The sequence below is a fragment of the Hyperolius riggenbachi genome, chromosome 3, assembly GCF_040937935.1.
Source record: "Hyperolius riggenbachi isolate aHypRig1 chromosome 3, aHypRig1.pri, whole genome shotgun sequence".
In the NCBI taxonomy this organism is placed as follows: Eukaryota; Metazoa; Chordata; class Amphibia; order Anura; family Hyperoliidae; genus Hyperolius; species Hyperolius riggenbachi.
Window position 1 is genome coordinate 423799429 of NC_090648.1, and position 22252 is coordinate 423821680.

Below are 22252 nucleotides of genomic sequence, written 5' to 3' on the forward strand. Positions count from 1 at the left end.
GCAGCTGAGACTGACACTACAGATGTAAACACAGTCTCACAGCACGGCTGTGATATATGAGAGATTGCAGAGTGCAGGGGGACCTTAGTGGGGTTTGGGATAGCAACAGGGGCTGGGCTGTATAGGCAGATCCAGCCTCTGTATGCAGATAACATTCTTTAAACACACCTCAGGTTCTCTTTAAGTAGCTAGGGGTGTCCCTGACTGAAGGAAGATCTTGTCAGTGAAATATCAAGAACAGGGTGAGTAACCTCTCATTTACACTCTCATCAGAGCTATGATAGGGATGGAGGGAGGGAGGCGCTCGGGGAGGAGAGTGAGCCACCTTTCCATCAACGGGTGCCTGTAGGCACATGCCTACAGTGCCTTATGGTAAATCCGGCCCTGATGGCAGCCTCTATATTCTTTTCACTTTAGTTGTCCTTTAATGCATTGCTGTGATCCTACATGACTGAGATAACATACAAACTCAGTGTAATCCTCAAGAAGAACTGTGGGGGTGCTCAGCAGGGATATGAAAGTTACTAAAATGTATACTGCATTCCCATATTAACCACTTGCCGACCGCGCACTCATACCGCGCGTCGGCAAAGTGGCAGCTGCAGGACCAGCGACGCAATTCTGCGTCACCGGCTGCAGGCTAATTAATCAGGAAGCAGCCGCTCGCGCGAGCGGCTGCTTCCTGTCAATTCACGGCGGGGGGCTCAGTGAATAGCCTGCGGGCCTCCGTTCGCGGCTCGCAGGCTAAATGTAAACACAAGCGGAAATAATCCGCTTTGTTTACATTGTACGGCGCTGCTACACAGCAGCGCCGTAAGGCAGATCGGCAATCCCCGGCCAATCAGCGGCCGGGGATCGCCGCCATGTGACAGGGGACAGCCTGTCACTGGCTGCACAGGACGGATAGCGTCCTGTGCAGCCCAGATTGCCAGGGGGGACAGGGATGAGAGGGAGGGGGGAATTTCGCCGCGGAGAGGGGCTTTGAAGTGCCCCCCCCCCCCCCCCACAACACCCAGGCAGGCAGGAGCGATCAGACCCCCCCCCCAGCACATCATCCCCCTAGTGGAGAGAAAAGGGGGGCGATCTGGTCGCTCTGCCTGCACCCTGATCTGTGCTGGGGGCTGCACAGCCCACCCAGCACAGATCAGCTAAAACAACGCTGGTCCTTAAGGGGGGGTAAAGGGTGGGTCCTCAAGTGGTTAATAGTTACTCCACGGAGACTCATTAAAGTGGAATAAAACTGACATAACATTCAATAAAAATGTGTTTTCCTACTTTATCACCCATACAGTTACCATATTTGCTTTTGTGCAAGTATTGTCCATTTACAAATTACAAGTTCCCAAAGTACAGTTTATTTGCTCTTAAAGTTGCCGTTGTATTCAAAGCTGCTAAAAATTATATATTAACCACTTCCCGACCGCCGTATTGACAATTGGCGGCCGGGAAGTGGACCCCGCAAGGACCGCCGTATTGACAAATGGTGGCGGTCCTTGTAGGGGCATGGGCGGAGCGATCGCGTCATCCGTGACGCGATCCTCCGCCGCCGCCTGGCTCCGCTCACCCGCCGCAACATCCCGACGATCGCCGCATACAAAGTGTATAATACACTTTGTAATGTTTACAAAGTGTATTATACAGGCTGCCTCCTGCCCTGGTGGCCCCAGTGTCTGAGGGACCACCAGGGCAGGCTGCAGCCACCCTAGTCTGCACCAAGCACACTGATTTCCCCCCCCCCTGCCCCCTAATCGCCCACAGCACCCCTCAGACCCCCCCCCTGCCCACCCCCTAGACCCATGTTTACACCCAATCACCCCCCTAATCACCCATCAATCACTCCCTGTCACTATCTGTCAACGCTATTTTTTTTTTATCCCCCCCCTGCCCCCTCCTGATCACCCCCCCACCCCTCAGATTCTCCCCAGACCCCCCCCCCATGTACTGTATGCATCTATCCCCCCTGATCTCCTGTCAATCACCTGTCAATCACCCATCAATCACCCCCTGTCACTGCCACCCATCAATCAGCCCCTAACCTGCCCCTTGCGGGCAATCTGATCACCCACCCACACCAATAGATCGCCCGCAGATCCGACATCAGATCACCACCCAAGCGCAGTGTTTACATCTATTCTCTCCTCTAAACACCCACTAATTACCCATCAATCACCCATCAATCACCCCCTATCACCACCTGTCACTGTTACCCATCAGATCAGACCCTAATCTGCCCCTTGCGGGCACCCAATCACCCGCCTACACGCTCAGATTGCCCTCAGACCCCCCCTTATCAATTCGCCAGGGAATTATTTACATCTGTCCTTCCCTGTAATAACCCACTGATCACCTGTCAATCACCCATCAATCACCCCCTGTCACTGCCACCCATCAATCACCCCCTGTCACTGCCACCCATCAATCAGCCCCTAACCTGCCCCTTGCGGGCAATCTGATCACCTACCCACACCAATAGATCGCCCGCAGATCCGACATCAGATCACCACCCAAGCACAGTGTTTACATCTATTCTCTCCTCTAAACACCCACTAATTACCCATCAATCACCCATCAATCACCCCCTATCACCACCTGTCACTGTTACCCATCAGATCAGACCCTAATCTGCCCCTTGCGGGCACCCAATCACCCGCCTACACGCTCAGATTGCCCTCAGACCCCCCCTTATCAATTCGCCAGGGCATTATTTACATCTGTCCTTCCCTGTAATAACCCACTGATCACCTGTCAATCACCTGTCAATCACCCATCAATCACCCCCTGTCACTGCCACCCATCAATCACCCCCTGTCACTGCCACCCATCAATCAGCCCCTAACCTGCCCCTTGCGGGCAATCTGATCACCCACCCACACCAATAGATCGCCCGCAGATCCGACATCAGATCACCTCCCAAGTGCAGTGTTTACATCTATTGTCTCCTCTAAACACCCACTAATTACCCATCAATCACCCCCTGTCACTGCTACCCATCAGATTAGACCCCTATCTGCCCCTAGGGCACTCAATCACCCGCCCATACCCTCAGAACGCCCTCAGACCCCAGCCCTGATCCCCTCGCCAGTGCATTGCTTGCATCTATTCCCCCCTCTAATCACACCTTGAGACACCCATCAATCACCTCCTGTCACCCCCTAGCACACCTACCCATCAGATCAGGCCCTAATTTGCCCCGTGTGGGCTCCTGATCACTCGGCCAAACCCTCAGATCCCCCTCAGACCCCCTTCCGATCACCTCCCCAGTGCATTGATTGCATCTATTTTCCCCTCTAACCACCCCCTGAGACACCCATCAATCACCTCCTGTCACCCCCTTAGCACTCCTATCCATCAGATCAGGCCCAATACAACCTGTCATCTAAAAGGCCACCCTGCTTATGACCGGTTCCACAAAATTCGCCCCCTCATAGACCACCTGTCATCAAAATTTTTAGATGCTTATACCCCTGAACAGTCATTTTGAGACATTTGGTTTCCAGACTACTCACGGTTTTGGGCCCGTAAAATGCCAGGGCGGTATAGGAACCCTACAAGTGACCCCATTTTAGAAAAAAAGACACCCCAAGGTATTCTGTTAGGTGTATGACGAGTTCATAGAAGATTTTATTTTTTGTCAAAAGTTAGCGGAAATTGATTTTTATTGTTTTTTTTCACAAAGTGTCAATTTTCACTAACTTGTGACAAAAAATAAAATCTTCTATGAACTCACCATACTCCTAACGGAATACCTTGGGGTGTCTTCTTTCTAAAATGGGGTCACTTGTGGGGTTCCTATACTGCCCTGGCATTTTAGGGGCCCTAAACCGTGAGGAGTAGTCTACAAAACAAATGCCTCAAAATGACCTGTGATTAGGACGTTGGGCCCCTTAGCGCACCTAGGCTGCAAAAAAGTGTCACACATGTGGTATCGCCGTACCCACCTCGGGTTCTCTTTAATACTGAAGGTAACTGGCTACCTCTAATACTTGGAGGCACCACTAGCTATTTATTACTGTGGGTACTTCTGGCTACCTAATTCTAAGGGGCACCTCTAGCTATCTATGACGGGCAGGGGAAGTAAGGGAGAAGTGAAAGCTGGGACAGTCAGCACACTTGCAGTACTGTTCAGCGGGGGGTTGTAGGTTCATAGCGGGGGGGATTGTAGGTTCATGGCGGGCAAAGTCTAAGGTGCCAGAATATTACCTTTGAGGAAAATCCAGGCCTGGCTGCCATATTTATTTCTTTTTAAAAACAATACAAGTTACCTGGCTAGCCTGCTGATCAATTTGGCGGCAGTAGTGTCTGAATAACACCAGAAACAAGCGTATTCAGGATAGGGTAATTTTCCTAGTCTCAGTATCACAAACACTTCCTATAGCTATATATTGGTCTGTTGCCCAGACCTGCCAGCGATGCTTAGCCTAGGCTGTTTAGCTATGCGGACTTCTCCACCCAGAGCATTCTGGGAGGCCAGGCATTATTTTCACTGGCTTTGGAATGCTCAGAAACAAACATTCTGCAGAGCTGCACCTGACAGGACTAAAGATGTCACCACTTGTGATACATTTCAGAATGTAAATCAGGCAGAGGAAAGATTTTACAATGGTCAAACACTGACAAAATCATTCATAAATTAATATTGTAAGCATAATAAAAATGATAATTTAAAAACAACGACATAGTAGTAAAACCGTACACATCTCATACATAACAATCATAATATTATTCAGTGTGAAATCAAAGATTGGCTGTTCTCCATAGTGGGTATAATGTATGAAGATCATTTCTCGGGCTGGATGAAGAGGAGCCACTACTGTAAATATACTGATTACTGATTATAATGCATGTGAATAAGCTCCAGTGGTAATGAATATAATGCATGTGGGAGGGGAAAATAAGCTGAGATTATAATAATGCATTATAATAATACCATCTTATTTTCCCCATCCACATGCATTATAATCATTACAATCGGAGCTTATTCACATGCATTACAATCAGAGTATTTAATGTGAAGCCTCATTATTCATCATTACAAATGAGCTGCATATGTTATCAGTCACTAGGCACAGCGAAGCTCTGATGTAACACTGAATGATATCACTATGATTATTATGCACAATATCTGTGGTATTTTACTATTGCAAGGTTGTTGGTTTTTTATTATTTATTGATCGATTCTTTTATAGTTATGATAACACAATAATATGGTTTTACAGTAGGTTTCTGATATCACAATATTTTATTGTCCTAGTTCTGTGGAAATTTGAGGCCCTCCTTTATCACATTTACAAACATATGTACACCTCATGAAGGGATTTATGAAGGCTCAGTTCACACTATGGCCTACTATGATTTATGTAGTGCTCATATGTCAGAGTGTAATGATACACATGGACGTTGTAAGGTAGAGACAAGAGACAAATAACATTTATATCGTGCTTTTCTCCTGGCGGACTTAAAGCACCAGAGCTGCAGCCACTAGGGCGCGCTCTATAGGCAGTAGCAGTGTTAGGGAGACTTGCCTAAGGTCTCCTACTGGAATAGGTGATGGCTTACTGAACAGGCAGAGCCGAGATTCGAACCCTGGTCGCCTGTGTCAGAGGCAGAGCCCTTAACCATTACAGTATCCAGCCAGGTAGGTGCCTGTTTTTTGGGAGGCGGGTGTGAGCGGCTCTTCCCGGCGCCGGCCACACTTGGAGGGGCAGCCTGCACTTCCCAGCATCCCCCTCCGGGGTGCTGCTACAGGGTTTCTGAGCAGTGAGAGGGCTTGGAGCTCTGCGGCTCCCCAGTTGATGGGGCAAGGGGGGGCCTCCCTGTGGTGCCCCTGGATAGTGCTAAATGTTGCGCGAACGAATCCCCGTCAGGCACCTGTTTTGTGGTAGATTCGTTTTAGACCCTGTATATTATGGCATGCGAAAGCAAATGCAAATTTGCATGAGCAATGCCTCGTGATTAAGCCAATTAGGCTAAATATGCAAAGCCAGATATATCAGGTTTTAACTTGGTGTTTGATGCACACATTCCTCTGCTGATGTATGATTTATGTAGCGCCGGTAAAACTTGCATTACCCATGTACCGTGAGTCACGCTAATTGTGCTGGCGTTAGTACTGGTCATATTGCCATAGGTTGGGTTACATCTGTTACAATGATGTACTGTGGACAGGCCCAGTGAACTGTATAGACAGTGAGCTGACATGCAGAGTTATTCTACAACACAAAGGAGCACTGTGAACTAGCCCGTAATGGCTGACATACACCCTTATAAACCCTGCACAGGTAATGTCATACCAAGGAGTAAAACCTGGGACAAAACTACATGACCAAGTGCCTAGTAGATTTACTGATGTGACTCAGAGGCTACAACTTATAGGTACATAAAGGATAACTGATGTGAGAAGAATGTGGAGGCTGCCATATTTATTTCCTTTTAACCACTTGAGGACTGCAGTGGAAACCGCCACCAAAAGACTAGAGCAATTTTAACTTAATGGGCCACTGCAGCTTTAAGGCATAGGCCCATTTCAGGCCCGTACAACTCAGCACACAAGTGATTCCCCCCCCCCCTTTTCTCCCCACCAACTGAGCTCTCTGTTGGTGGGGTCTGATCGCCCCCCCTTGTGTTTATTTATGTTTTAATAAGTATTTATGTTACTTTTTTTAATGTTTTTTTTTACTAATTCTTCTTTTTTTTTTCCTCTAACAAATCCCCTCCCTCCCCCCAGCCGGCCAATCACGCGATCGGCTGTCATAGGCTTCTGCCTATGACAGCTGATCGCTCTCTTGTCCCCCATGGAGACAGCCGATCGCAGCGCTGCACTATGTAAATAGACGTCAATCACGCCGTCTAACAGTCTCCCGGGCGGCAATAGCCGCTCGGAGACTGAAGAGGGGGCGGAGCTCCGCCCTTCGAGCATGAGATGTGCGTGCGATCTCATGCAAATATAGAGACCCACGGCTTGACGCCAATTGGCGTTAGGTGGCCCTGGGGCTGCCGCCGCGACCACGCCCATTGGTGTGGGGCGGTTGTTAAGTAGTTAAACAATGCCAGTTGCCTGGCAGCTCTGCTAATCTATTTAGCAGCAGTAGTGTCTGAATCATACCAGAAACAAGCATGCATTTTATCATGTCAGATCTGACAATATGGCAATGTCATAAACACCTGATCTGTTGAAAGCTTGTTCAGGGTCTATGGCTAAAAGTATTATAGGCAGAATCAGCAGGACAGCCAGGCAACTGGTATTGCTTAAATGGAAATAAATATGGCAGCCTCCATATCTGCCTAGCTTCAGTTACCAGCATACCTCCCAACTTTTTGAGATGAGAAAAAGGGACACTTAAGCCACACCCCTGACCACGCCCTCACCACGCTTCTAGTTACGCATACCATAAAGATTTTACAAGAAACATATGTTGTTTTATAATTCAAACCACACTGGTCCTTTCTATCCTGGTTCATGTTCCTTCATATTAACAATTTAAAATTAGCAATATATCAATGTAAAGGTTGGGAATAAAGTTTAGAGTTAATCAAACACATTTTTAGTAGAGAAATATATATATTTATATAGAAAGAGGGACAAACTCCTGAAAGAGGGACAAATGAGGGGGAAAGAGAGACAGAGGGACAGGGCTCCCAAAAAGGGACTGTCCCTCTGAAAAAGGGACAGTTGGGAGCTATGGTTACCAGTATCTATACATCAAAGTTTTAGTGGTTGGCTGGCCACAGATCCTGAACCTTTGTCTTCCTAAATTGCTTCAGCAGGAATTATTGAACCACAATGTTTTTATGTTGTATCACTGTATGAATGACAAGCAAAACAAAACTCGAGCAAGGTAATCAAATCAATGGTATAACCATAAGGTGATTCAACATACACATCAACCAAAAAGACACCTTAAACTGGTTGCTTAGCTGTCAAGCCAAAGCGATATATGTCATAGAAATAAGCACTTCCACTCTCAAATAAAGTGAAAATTCAATACAAAGTTTATTAGGGACATATCCCTTTAAAAACAATTAAAACACAATACAATAAAATCCCTCACAACCACCTGCCCGTTAGCAGATTCCCTGCAGCAAGGAGGGCCTTCCCTCTTCCCTGCAGCACACCGACACGGGTAAGTCCTTGCTACAATGCACCCACTGTATCAATTCATTGTGGGATGAAATTTCATACATCTTTTTAGTTGTAGTGTGCACATGACACTTTAGCCGCTTTGGCCAATCATCACTTGGACACTTTTCAGCCAGGACACCATAATTTTGCACTCACTAGGTTCATTGTTGTTACAGTTCACAATAATTGGCAGTTTTTGCACTATTCACAGCACATAGCACTTTGGATTATTGACCTACCCGGTTTGCATAATTATTGTATTGTTGGGTATCATTGTTATAATATATGCTGCAGGGAATCTGCTAACAGGCAGGTGGTTGTGAGGGATTTTATTGTATTGTGTTTTAATTGTTTTTAAAGGGATATGTCCCTAATAAACTTTGTATTGAATTTTCACTTTATTTGAGAGTGGAAGTGCTTATTTCTATGACATATATCGCTTTGGCTTGACAGCTAAGCAACCAGTTTAAGGTGTCTTTTTGGTTGATGTCACTGTATGAATGAATCACACTGGAAAAAGATTCGGACAGCATGCTGGTGTCTGAATAGGCAGTGTTTCCCCGTCCATCTCGCATTCGCGGAAACACTGCATATTCGGCTAAGGTGGAAACAGGCCCTAAAGAATACAATTCAGAATATTATAAAAAAATATAATAATACTATTTTATATCTGTAAGTGGGGATACAAGCAGTGGCCTATACCATGGCCGGGCCGAGGAAGAGAGAGGGGCTCCAGCCTGAGGGCTCAGTGTAGGAGCGGGCACACAACTCACTCAGCTGTCATCCCCCTATTGTTTTTGAGGCAGAGAGAAATAAGAAAAGGGGCTACATGGCAGTGACTGCAAGCCATCAAATAGAGATTAAAGTGGATCTGACTCATTGCATAATTGTGTTCCTTTCCTATTGTTTATAGGGCATTCCTCAAGCCAAATACTTTTTTGTAATTGTTTTAATACTCTAATTCCCTAAAAACTAAACAAGCCTCGCCCACAGTTTTTCAGAGAGCCTTGGCAGTAGCAAGGGCTCATGGGAGCTTAGTCTGGGCAGAAGGAGGGGAAGGTATTACTAGCCAGAGATTTCAGAGGCAGAGGGGAGGAGGGAGGAGGAGGGGGGATTCGTTTTTTTTCACAGAAGAGGCAGATAAGCTTTGATAAGCTTGCTGTGTGTAATGTTTACAAACAACATGGCTGCTGTCGTATCACAGGAAGAAATAATCATATTCTATTGAAGCTGTTTGCAGCTAGATTCGCTGTGTAAACTATCTAAACTTTAGATAAGATATATAGACAAGTTACTTGTTATAGTTAGTTTTTCATCTCTGATCTGCTGTAAAGTGTTGGGGGGCTGGGGTAACTCTTAAGGTGGTGACACACCATACAATAAAATGATCCAATTTTACAGCAATTTGATAAAAAAGAACAGATCTCCCGAAAAAAATCGAAAGCTTTTTTTCATTCGACTGAAAAATCTGATCGGATTTCCCATTTTTTTCGATTTTCATCAATCCAGAATGCTGGAAATTTTTCTTCAATTTTTTCTAAAGATTGTATGGTGTGTGTTAGATTGTCAATTTATTAATATACACACCCTAGCAATTTTCTCAGAGTTTCTAATCATTTTTATCATAATTGGGGAAAAATTGAACATATGTGTGTGGTACATTGGTCATATTTTAGAAATGTTAAAATCAGTCAGAAAAATTGATTTCTATTCTTGAATTGAACAGATATTTTAAAAATTGTATGCCACTAATGGTCCAATTTCCAGCGAAAAATAATTTGAGCGATCAGAAATTCTGATTGGATTGGTTGTAAATAATGACCATTGATGGGCACAATCGATTACAAACGATTAGTCATCTGAGTGGATTTTGGTCAAACCAAAATTTGGATTTTCTAGTTGCTTGTGATAGATAGGAAGCAAAGATTGGTTCGTTGGTGTAGTGAACAATTTTTCTTCCAATCAGAATTATCTGATGGCTCAAATGATTTTTCGCTAGAAATTGGATCGTTAGTGGCCACCTTTAGTCTAATAGCAATCGGTGTGTGACGGCTGGGATGGGAGGGATGGGGGGCGCACTTTGGTGACTCAGCCTTGGGTGCTGGAGGGCCTTGTCCCGCCTCTGGTCCATACCTTTCTTGCATCCAGATCTCGGAGCAGCGGCTCCCTCTTCTGTCTGCTGGTAGCACCAACGCTTCGCCTGCACCCTCCCCGACACTTCAGCGGCTTCTCTAAAGAACCCAGTTTGACCTGAGAAGACAACATTGAATACATAAGCATAAAAAGATAAAGAAAGTGATTCTAGTATACTACTGCTTCTGATACATGTTAGTGCTGCATAATACGTTGGCGCTATATAAATCCATTAGATAGTAATATGTGTCACTTGATTTTTTTAAATCAATAAATCTATAGAAAGGACAAGAGGACATCTGTGGCTAAACAAACAAGCCCAGTCCATCTCTGTTGCGTGCCTCAGTACTGATTACACCAGCAGCAGTCAGCTAACTGAAGGCGGGAGGACCCAAATGGATGGCAGCATGTGAGTATTTTGTGAAACGTACGTGGCGAGCAGCCTAGTGAGATCGGACCCCACCATTCTAATAGTTTAGCATTGATCCGTCAGCCTCCGTCGCCACTCGCTTCATCCAGCCAATCCAAAAAAGTTGTAAAGGACAATCTCTTAATGGGGATTTAATACAGAGTAATGTAGCCATCTTTGGAGATTATACACAATTATGCAGAGTTAACACCAAGACGGATAGTGACATTTTACAACTTGATCTCAACAGCAGACAGATGGCAGATGAAATTTAACTGGTTTGCGTTCCACAGTTTTCACCCCTTAAAGTTCCTGACATTTTTGACACTTAAAGAGACACTGAAGCGGAAAAAAAATATATGATATAGTGAATTGGTTGTGTACTATGAATAATTACTAGAAGATTAGCAGCAAAGAAAATATTCTCATACTTTTATTTTCAGGTATATAGTGTTTTTTCTAACATTGCATCATTCTATAATATGTGCAGATTACACAACACTCAGCATTCAAAATGAGTCTTTCAGAGCAGTCGGTGAAGTAATGACCTCTCCTCTAGTAGAGGAAAAGTAAATAGTCCAGGAACAGTTGAGATAATAAAAGTCAGATAACAGCCCTATCCAGGACTAACTTAGTCGGAGAGCTTAATGGCTTGTTTGCATAGAGATAACAACTGGAGTTTCTCAACTCTTCCTGTACTGTAAACAATTACACTGATGTATCTGATCTTAATGTTTTATTTGTAAGCTGTGCTACACATACAAATCATAATATCATCATATTTTTTTCGCTTCAGTGTCTATTTAAGCTGTGTCGCTTTGATACAGCAGTAGCTTTTTAAATACTTACATTAGAGGTAGGGAACCTATGGCTCGGGAGCCAGATGTGGCTCTTTTGATGGCTACATCTGGCTCACATACAAATCAGTAGGGGTTGATTTACTAAGCTGCGCCGCTCATGCAGCGCAGATTAGTGTGGCAGCGCAAATAAAAAAATTTAAAGTAGGCACGCTACTGCTGTAGCATGCACTACTAACTTACTCACGCTACCCCAAAATGAATGGTTGCTCCGATTGTCTCACTCTGGACCCTGTCAGGTCCAGTGACAAGGCCCAATAGGCTGCCCATCAAGTGACAGGCAGCATATTGGGCCAATCAAAGTGTGGGGATCTCATCCTACAAAGGGAATCAACCCCCAAGTCAGCTAGATAATTGTACAAGCTGTTAGTTGGTATTTCTCCTGTCTGGACGCTTTTTTTTTTTCGATTCCCGGCGCTTGGGTGGGCGATTTGTTTTTGTGCTAAGCGGTTTTCTAAGCTTTTTTCCCGAGCGGTTTTGTAATTCACTCCCTGACGCAGGAAGTGAACTCTTTGACCCGGAAAAGAATAAATACAATGTATTTACTCTTAAAAATGCCAACGCAATCGATGCACAAAGTAATTTTGTGAGCGTTTTGCGTTTTTCCTATACCTTCCATTGAATCGCCTCAAAAATGGCCCATGCTGCGCTTCTCTGAGCGGATCAGAAACAAACCACTCAGATGTGAACTCTGTCATAGAGAATCATTGCACAAGCGTTCTTCGGGCGATTTTGAAAATCACCCGCGTTTGAAAAAAGGGCAAAAACGCCCGTAGTGTGAACGAGCCCTAAGGGGTTTTTTTTGCTTTCCTTCAGATCAACAGATATGTGAGGGTGCAGGAGAGAAAGGTACATAATGCTTATTTATTTATTTTCTGGTTGGACCTGATCGATGACTGTCTTTTTTCAACCAAAGTAGCTATGTAACAAATTTGCATTCAGCTCATCGGAATGGACCGAATGGATCTGTTCCTAATGGACTGAACCGAGCGAAGTTATCGGAGGCGGGGAGCAGAGGGGGGATCCTGTAATGGAGGAGGCAATGCGGAGGAGCAGTGATGGAAAAGCTGGCAGGTAAACAGAAGGCTAGCGACAATCAGATTGTCGTTAGCCTGTCGGTATTTTTCAGGGGGGACAGCAGAGCTCGCGGGGGGTGGGGGGGAGTCAGCGGCACCAGAAGGACACAGAGGCATGTCATTGTGCAGAGAACATGCCTCTGTGTCCTATTAATACTTAGAAAATCCGCCTTGGGTTCTCTTTAAGGTGGGCGATTCAGACACTACTAATGCCCGAAAGATCAGTAAGGCTGGATTCAGTGGTTTGTTGCATAATGCACGCATTACAAGTGTGTACTGCAATGGAGACTGGACAGGCTTTAATACAAAGCCTGTATGCAGCGAGTTAGAATAACACAATGCGTTACAATGCAGTACTGTGAACAGGCCCATAGAACTCTATAGGCAGTGAGTTGGCATGCAGAATTATTCTGCCACGCAACGGATGGAGCGTGAAATGTGGGTACTCACATTAACTCTTGATTGAACAACTTTTTATAGCATTTCAAATCTCTTGGCCTTCATGCTAGATGGAAGTGATTAAATCGCCAATCTAGATTGGCCGTGTGTATGCACCTCAAGATGTAACAATCAACTGCAAGAAAATACATTTTATAACCAGATGATTGAAAGAGAAATGATACAAATGTTAGTTCCCCACCTTCATAGTGTTATGATCCTTGCGGGGCTAGCAGTTGGAAAAAGTAAAATAAAAATTAACTAAAAATGCAAATAAAGCCACAAATAACACACCAAATGCTTAAAGCAGCCCATACACTCAGCCGATTTTCTGGCCAACCGATCGATCGCGATCGATCGATCGATCGATCGCAAATCGGTTGGTCAATCGACCGATCGACGGCCGATTTCGATCGATTTCGATGGATTTCCATCGAACTAGCAGGGTGGAAAATTTAGGTCGATCTGATGAGATTGCTTATCAGTTTGCATTGGCCTTAATGGAAATCTGATGGCAAAAAAATGCCATCAGATCGAATTTCAACAGATTTCAAACTGAAATCTATTGGAATTCTATCCTGGTAAAAAATGTTCTAAAAACGCATCAGATAGATCATCAGATGCATTTCTTATCTGTCTGCTGCCAATCTGACGAGTGTATGGGCACCTTAAAGAACAAAGGTCTGGCCTTGTAGCATCCTTCTGTTCAGAATATATGAAGGGAGAGCACACACAAAGCTGCCTGAGAAGATCACTGCGTGCAGCTCGGAAAATCTATGCAGTGGGCAATGGCTGGATAGGAAGTCGGTTATGGCTGGATAGGAGGTTGGTTATAAGGTAGTTAAAAGTAATTTGACATCGACACCTCCACACGTCGACACCTCCATTTATTCTTCCACTGAGTTGGATTGTAACCTTTACCCTGACATTGACATCTTAGCTACTCCACACATGCATAAAGAGTGCTTGCCAATGGAAGTAGTAGATAACCCAATCTTGTACACGATTTGGCAATTGTGGCATAACATTAGACGTACTAATTGCCTAAATGCCCATTCTTCAGTTTTCCTTTCTATTAGGAAAAATCCAGATTTTCCTCCTTTACTCACATCTAACGTCTTTCAGGATTGGCATAGGTTAGGACTCACTTGCATCAAAAATGTTTACACACGTCTTCCCGAAGATATCCGAATCAAAATACACTGCTTACTAAATATCCTTTTATGCATGGTAACCCCTTAGCTGCTCTTTAGGTCAAATCATATGTCTCTCATATCATATCTAGACTGTCCGATAAAGACTGGAACAATACGTTAGATGCAATGCTGTGGGAATCAATCGCTCCAAAAAAGGCAATTGCACAATACTACAATTTCCTACGCTCCCTTATGGATAATTAGTGTGGCAAAATGGACTCAACATTTAGGTTTAAATATTTGTGGCAAATTGACAGCCGGAACCACAGTAGGACAGCGGACATCGCTGGGCGGTAGCCCGATAGGCTTGATCTTCATTTATATACGTGAGTGCACTGAATAGCACAGGATGGTTAACTTATTTTAAACGATTTCAGCCATTGATCGATCAGAAATCGATACTATCAAATCTATCGATCGATTTGCGGCCAATTTTGATCGTTTTCAATCGATTTGGTCTATCTGACAGGATGGAAAATCTAGGTTGCAGCAGATCGATGGCCCATAGAGTTGCATTGGATCTAATGGTCCAATAATGCAATTAGATCGATTTCCAATACATTTCCAATAGATTTCAATCTGAAATCTATTGGGAATCTGTAAAGGTGGCCATACACTGGCCCGATTTGCGGCAGTTTCGACAGCAGATTCGATCACTGGGATCGAATCTGCTGCCAATCGTTCGCGCAACACGCACCCGCCGATCCGATTTCCTCCCGAAATCGGATCGGTCCGTCGATCGCGCCGTGCGGGAAATTACCCTCGATCGCCCGCGGGTAGGGAGCGCGTCGCTAGCGGCGGCCGATCCGATCAGGTATACATTACCTGAGGCTGGCTCCCGGGCATCCCGTCCGTCACTGCTCCTGTCATGGCGCCTCCGGCATCCTCGCATAACTTCCGCTGTCATGCCAGTGACAGCGGAAGTACAACTAGAGGGCGCTCTATTTGAACTTCCGCTGTCACTGGTGTGATAGCTTAAGTTCTATGCGGATGCCGGAGCCGGAGGTGCCACATGACGGGGACATCACGCCCGGGAGCCAGCCTCAGGTAATGTATACCGGCGGGGGGAGCGGCGGTAGCACCACCACAACAGATTGTGATCGGTTTCAGGCTGAAATCGATTCACAATCTGTTTGCAGGAAAGGCAGCCATACGATCCCTCTCTGATCAGATTCGATCAGATAGGGATCTGTCAGCTGGTCGATCTGATGGCACATCGACCAGTGTATGGCTGCCTTTACTAGTGTGTGGCACACATCAGATAGATTCCTGTCAGATCCGACTTGACAGGCATCTGACAGAAATCTATATGATAGTCGAATCTGCTGCAAATCTATAAGTGTATGGCCACCTTTAGTTCACATATCTTTGGAATTTAAATATGTTTTAAAGGTTGAAGAGAATGTTAGCTAATGATTTCTTGATAAGGGTATGGGCCACTTATTCATCTGGTCATTTAAATATTACGGATTCATCCACAGAGCAGTATGCTGCCAGTTGTGTGAGTGCTGTTGCACAATGTGACCAGTGGGTGTCACTGCTGCAACAGTTTAGTTCACAGAAAGCATTCTCTGCACAGAAGAATTTATAGAAACAAATATTTTACAGCATTTCAAGGGACACCCATCAAAGCACAAAACACAGTTTGAATGAAATCATCTGAAAAAAATTAAGACGTCTCATTTCCACTGGGTAATCTAATTAGTTAATTCATTATGGGCAAAAAGTACCTCAAACCTCTTCCATTAGGCATAACAAATGTTTTAAGAGGCTCTACAGGCATAAACGGATAAGAGAGATAGCAATAAAATGTCATGTATAATTATTAGAAATATAGTCTTGTAATTATATCAGATGTATTAGTGTAAGCTCTGGGAAGTGTAGAGTAGTTTGGTTCCTTGGCAGATGTCAGTTACCTGCCTAGTGATTCAACTTTGTTATTCTACCAAGTCCTGCAGAAAAAAACATAGTTCTTCATGCCTGCCTTAACACTCTTTTTCACTTATACTCAAAGGCATACTGCACCCCAAGTTATGTTCTACAGGGCCATGGGGTTTTACAATCTGCCTGGTTCCAACCTAGTTTGTGTTCTTTGCTTACTCCACAGAGCCATGGTTTCCCATATACCGTATGTCCTGCTTGTAACACTGCCTTACTTCTTGTTTTGCTGTGGACATGCTCCTTTGGGCCTTGGTTTTCCAAGTTCAGGGTCTATGGCTAAAAGTAATAGAGGCAGGGGATAATTAGGACAGCCAGGCAATGTGCATTATTTAAAAGAAAATAAATATGGCAGCCTCCATGTCCCTCTCGCTTCGGTTGCCCTTTAAAGTTTGATAAAGATGTGAAGTTTCTCTTGTATCTATGGTGGACATTTTGTTAAGAGTCAGCCATGTTAAATGAAGTCTCTATGCTGATTAAACACTGAACATTGTATTTACTCTGAGTATCGATATGCAGACTGGAATTTAAAGGAACTTCCTCTTGTTTATTTTCAGCCAGATAAACAGTCTGGTTTCAAGATGGATTACAGGAATGGAGACCATGCTAGACATGGTATACAGTTAACGATGCGTATTTTAAAACAGATGCATCCCCTTTCTTTGTTTCAGTGGTCACACATAGTTCCTCAGTAAATTACCTGGGGGGTGGAGATTTTCATTTACATATGGGAGGAGAATTCCAGGAATATGGACTTAACTGTTTCATGTCTGCAGTGAATATTGATCTGTGACTGGTTTCTGTAACAATGACAAATATCCTGGCCAGCCCCAGGGAGTGTATATTTTTGCATACTTGTAACCCTATAAAATCTGCTGTGTGCTAATGATCTGTAGCATTACTCTGATGATGCCTGTATCAACGGCCCTTGATGCATGAATAAATGTGTTGTCTATTTGACGAGGTGTGTCCGAGTCTTCCCTGTCCTTAAACATCTTGGACAGTTTTGGTGGAGAAACGCGGGCAATGAACGATTGACTTTGTGGCACACCTCTGGAGGGACCCTGGACATCTTGAGGAGCGGAACCTTGGAGAAACAGCCGTGGAGAGGTCCAGATATCAAATCCTTAAACAGCGCTGTACCAGGTGAGACTTGATCACCTACTTGATATTTGCACCTCCCTGCTGGTTGCAACCCTACTCCGCTCAGCAGGGTTTCCGTGAGGATCTCCCATGACAACGGTCTCCTGATATGTGGTATGTCATCTTCTATTTCTTACTCTGTACCCTGTATGCATACCGTCTCTTTCTTCTGATTAACTTGTCGCTTGAGATTTAACATGTGTTATTCATGCCGTCTGTCTGCTGTGATTAACTTAGTGCATGGAATCTGACTTAGTTGCTATTGTATGGAGTATAGTGTTGTGTGAGTAACTAAAATTCATTACAATAGTATATGATATGTGGATTCATGCTGAGTAATGTCATATTTCTGAGGAGAACATTCTATGTGGTATCCTGAGTATTGGGAGTCAACAGTGGAGAGCCAATCTAGATTATAACCTCTGTGAGTCAGCATACTATTGTGTGCATAGCCCTGGGGTGCTGCAACACACAGTTGTCACAGGATACACACTGTGGAGAAAGTTTTCAGAAGGAAACCACAGGTTGAAAATCTAGACCGTGGTCATAAATCATAGACAGAGGGGAGATTCGCTTCCTTCAAAGCAGAGAACTTGTAGGCTGGCTCTCCCCTGAGACAACATAACGTTGGATGGGATACTTGTAGCAGGGAGATTGAACATATGTTTAAACTTATGGTGATGTTAATGGTGTTTTATTGTCTGCAAGGTACCTAGTGTGTGCAGCTCAGAGATAACTGTATTTGACTAAGTGTTCTCTTATATGTGTAGGCAACTGTTTTCTCCTTCCCAACAAACACCAAGGTGGAATACACATTAAATTACGTCACAATACATAAAGTATAGTGGGGCTCATCGGTGGGGCCTACTTAATTGGCGTGTGGAAGGGAGAAAACTAAACTTGCCTGAACTATGCTGTTTTTGTACTAACCTCTACAAACACTTTAGAGTGTGCCCAGAGTGTCTCATATCATTGGAAAAAGTACCCAGTATAGTTGAATATTTGATCAGGAGGAGAGTGACCTGCGGCATCCCCAATATCTCTCTAGACAGATACAGGCCAATTGTAATAAGGCCCTATGTGCCACACCTCCCCGGCAGCACTCAATTCCCCTTATAGTCAACACCCTGGGAGTGTGCAGAATTGGGTCTTGAATACCAGCCAAAGCCTGAAATAGTCGCTCAGCATTATATTTTTCTGTCAAAATTAGTCGCCCCCTGGGACCTCCCAATCCCTCAACTATTAAGAGAGGGTGGGGCAGGGACTCGACAACTCAGAAGACTCAGACAATTCTGAGGATCTGGAATAAATTATCCAATCCCTCAGTTAGTGGAGAGGTTGGATCCACTACCTGAGGGTTCTAAGTGTTCAGATGACTCTGATGGCTTACATATCTGAGACAGTATAGCCTGTGCACACCCCTGGATGAGTGAGGGAGTGACCGCATGCTCAAAAGGTCTTATCCTGATCAAATAAATGTAAATTTCTCACAGGGTGCTGTTATTTGCCCTGAGAGGGATTGTGAGACACTGATTTATGGGCTCATTGCTACAGTTAACAGTATAATCATTCTGATAGTCTAGTGGTGTTATAGCTGGTGGAAGAATTTGTGTTGTCCTGATTTGGCTAATATATATATGAGACTCAAGCTGCCTTAGAGGAGGCTTTGAGGTTTGGCTTTGAGGTTTGTCCACCGGGGGAGGAGCTTCCCGACCACGAGAGAGAAGTCTCCGCTCAGCCAGATCCAATTCATTGCCGATCAATAGATTACTGGATGTCACAGAGATTGTGATGCACACCAGACCACTGCCTGCTAGACACAATTGAGCGACCAGGTGAGCAGTGCAGCCGAACTTGGGGTTTTGCTGCTCCCCGGGCCACTCAAACAGACAGGTGGGTGCTCTGTGAGTCCTCACTGGTACTGGTGTCTTGCGGGCCAGTCAGGCAGCAAGGTGGAAGCTTTGTAAGCTCTCACTGGGGCTGGAGGATCTAAGTGGGGCATTGCAGACTTTTGTGACTGTAGTCGGGACTTCACAGGGATTGTGATGCACACCAGACCACTGCCTGCTAGACATAATTGGGTGGGCAGTGCAGCCGAACTTAGGGTTTTGCTGCTCCCCAGGCCACTCAAGCAGACAAGTGAGCCTTTGTGAAACCTCACTGGTACTGGTGTCTTGCAGGCTAACCAGGCAGCACAGTGAGAGCTTTATAAACTTTCACTGTAGCTGAAGGGGTCTAAGTGAGGCATCACAAGCTATTGTGAAAGTCACTAGAAGATTGGCGGGATTGGCTGACCCTTGTGTCAATAAGTGTATTGCACAGAAGCAACACAGAGAGTGTTGCTTGAGTTGTTCCCATTCGAAACCAGAGGATTGGCCACCTTTGGTGTGAGAATTGCGTGGAATTCAGGGTGAACACATAGTCTTTATTATGAGGAACTCAATTTCCCGGAAACGAGAGTCAAATCGTGGAGAGCCACAGTATTTGACCCCTCGAGAGGAAATGTCTGACAAATATGGACTATGGGTGTCACGATATTTAGAGGAATGGGAATGGTGGACGAACCACAAGTTTGCTAAAAAGGGTACCTTTAAGCCAAAAATTTGGGAAAATCTGTGGGACACACACAGAATGAGAATGAGTCGTCCTAATGAGAGAGAGGCATGGAGTAGATGGATGAAGGAGTCCATCCGGAGATCAGAGGATGTGAACATATTGACAGTGACACAATCTGCAACTGTCACAGGTAAGATGAGACCTACAACTGCAAGCACTGAACAATTGTATGGGTCAGAGGATGAGCAAATAGAGGAGAAGGAGGTAATGGAGATGGGAGCATACCAAGCTTGGTCTGCAATCATGTCCGGGGAGCTGCATGAGTCATTCAACAGAACTGCGTCACAAGACGTGAGCCATAGAGCTGCTGCAGAACCTCTTACAAGAGGCAATGCTGCAACACAGCCTCTCATTGACCTCACTGAAACAGAGGAAGTACAGTTTCACATAGGTCAGAGGCAGAGACAGGATGTGCCAGAATCAGCAAGCCTAGGAGCTCACGGGGGAAGAGGGGAGCTAGGGAAACTGCGTCATCCCACTATAGATCCTAAGCTAACCACTGAAGTAAGTACACCAACTGCCCTAGCACAGTTAAGGGAAGAATCACCACATGCATATGGGACAGGGAGAGTGTCAGAATACACTCCCCTCAACTATGCTCTGAATCCAAATGATAGGATGTACCCCCTCCAACCAATGATGACGGGCATCCCTCACTGCTCCCCTTATGAATTCATCCCTACTCATCTTAGTAATATAAGCAACTACTTAACACACTACATGCAGCCCTCCCCCTTCATGGATCATCCATTACTATCTCAAATTAGAAATCGATTTTTCCCACAGCTTACTCCTATGCCCTCTCAGCCCACTACCACGGCAAGGGTGCCAGAACCAGGTTGGCAGCAACATCTAAGTCAAAGCCAAGAAGGGGAAGTGACACCTTCTCTCTCTGACACTAGACTATCACCTAGTCCCTTCAGTGACAATACAGACTTAACCGACCTTGATAGTTTAAATGGCACACCCCAAGGCACTTTGCAGCTTAGTCCTAATACTGCCCCTTTTACACCACAGTCAGGCAGCAGTCAACCATCCTGGGTAAGTGATACTAACCCTTTCAGGCAAGAGCCAATCCCCTTAAGGCAAACGCAGGAGAAACATAATCCCAGTGAGTCACAGAGGGAGACTAACCTGTCAGGAGCCCCTGCTAAACCCAACTGGGAACAGCAGCACCCTGCTGAAATGATATATCCAGTAAGGGAACAAGTATTGTCAAATAACCATGGCAGGCTGACAGGTACTACCAGACACCGTATACCCTGGACCCCCTCAGAAATAAGGGGACTTTTGAGTGTCATACCCCACCCACGAGCTGACCCTGCCAAATTTGCAAAAGGACTAATAGATACACAGACGTGCTACAAGGCCACATGGGGAGACATGTTTCGACTTATCAAAAGGGTGTGTGGGGAGAGGGACCTGAAGGAAATAGTCAGCAAGACATTTATACCAAGGGATGTGTCACAAGACTCCAGTGAAAAGGGGCATTTTTGGACAAACGCTTTGGCAAACCAACTCAAAATTATCTATCCACCTAGACCTCAACTCAACTCAAAATTATCTATCCACCTAGACCTCGTAGGCGAGGTTTGAGGGTATGTTACAGATGTGGAAGCCCAGGGCATTTCATCAAACAGTGTAGCTACACACCTCAGTCTAACTATAAAACAACAAAGACAGATAGGGACACGGAGGCTGAGTTATCTGACTCTTCATCTGACTCTTCAGCTGACTAATGTGATTAGCTTTCAAAGGCAGGGGGCCTCCCATGATGGGAGGACCCTCAACAGGTGCTTGTCAGTTTCTATGTATAAACTTCCTAGATCTGAATTAAAGGGCTGGACCTCCAGCCTTTCACAGGTATTGGCTTCAGTGATGTCAGGAATAGAGAACAAAAAGGACAAACTATGCATTAAACATTGGAGATGTATGTAGAATCATTACATAACCCACGTACAAAAATTGCATGGACAAGTTGTCTCCTCTATTTCAGATTCTAAATTCGGTGACAATTGGAGGGGAAGGTTCTGTGGATCCATGCATCTCATTGTAAAGGAATACGGGAAAATAATTAAGACAGCTATGCCAACAGGGGCATTTATGTTAGTCTGTATGTTATGTCGTTTGTCAAGAGAATCCACAGGGACTGATAGTCAGCATGTCCCAAATCACCATCAGGAACTTTGGGTTCCACCCAAATCTTATGAAATATGGGGAATAAAACCAAAAGGATGGGATCCATCCCACCTTCACAGGATAGAGTATAAACATGGGAAATTAGTGCCAAAATACCCCCTCTTTGTCCATGGGTATTTGCATGTACA

The 22252-nt window shown here is 44.9% G+C and overlaps 1 protein-coding gene across 3 annotated transcripts in view; it reads right to left on the minus strand.

Moving 5' to 3' along the window:
* AGBL3 (AGBL carboxypeptidase 3) overlaps positions 1 to 22252 on the minus strand; it is a 357981-nt gene that overhangs the window by 19191 nt on the left and 316538 nt on the right. For all 3 annotated transcript variants that reach the window (XM_068277556.1, XM_068277557.1, XM_068277555.1), the window contains one exon: positions 10253 to 10369. In XM_068277556.1, the coding sequence (XP_068133657.1) occupies positions 10253 to 10369 (117 nt within the window). The remainder of the gene's footprint in view (positions 1 to 10252; positions 10370 to 22252) is intronic.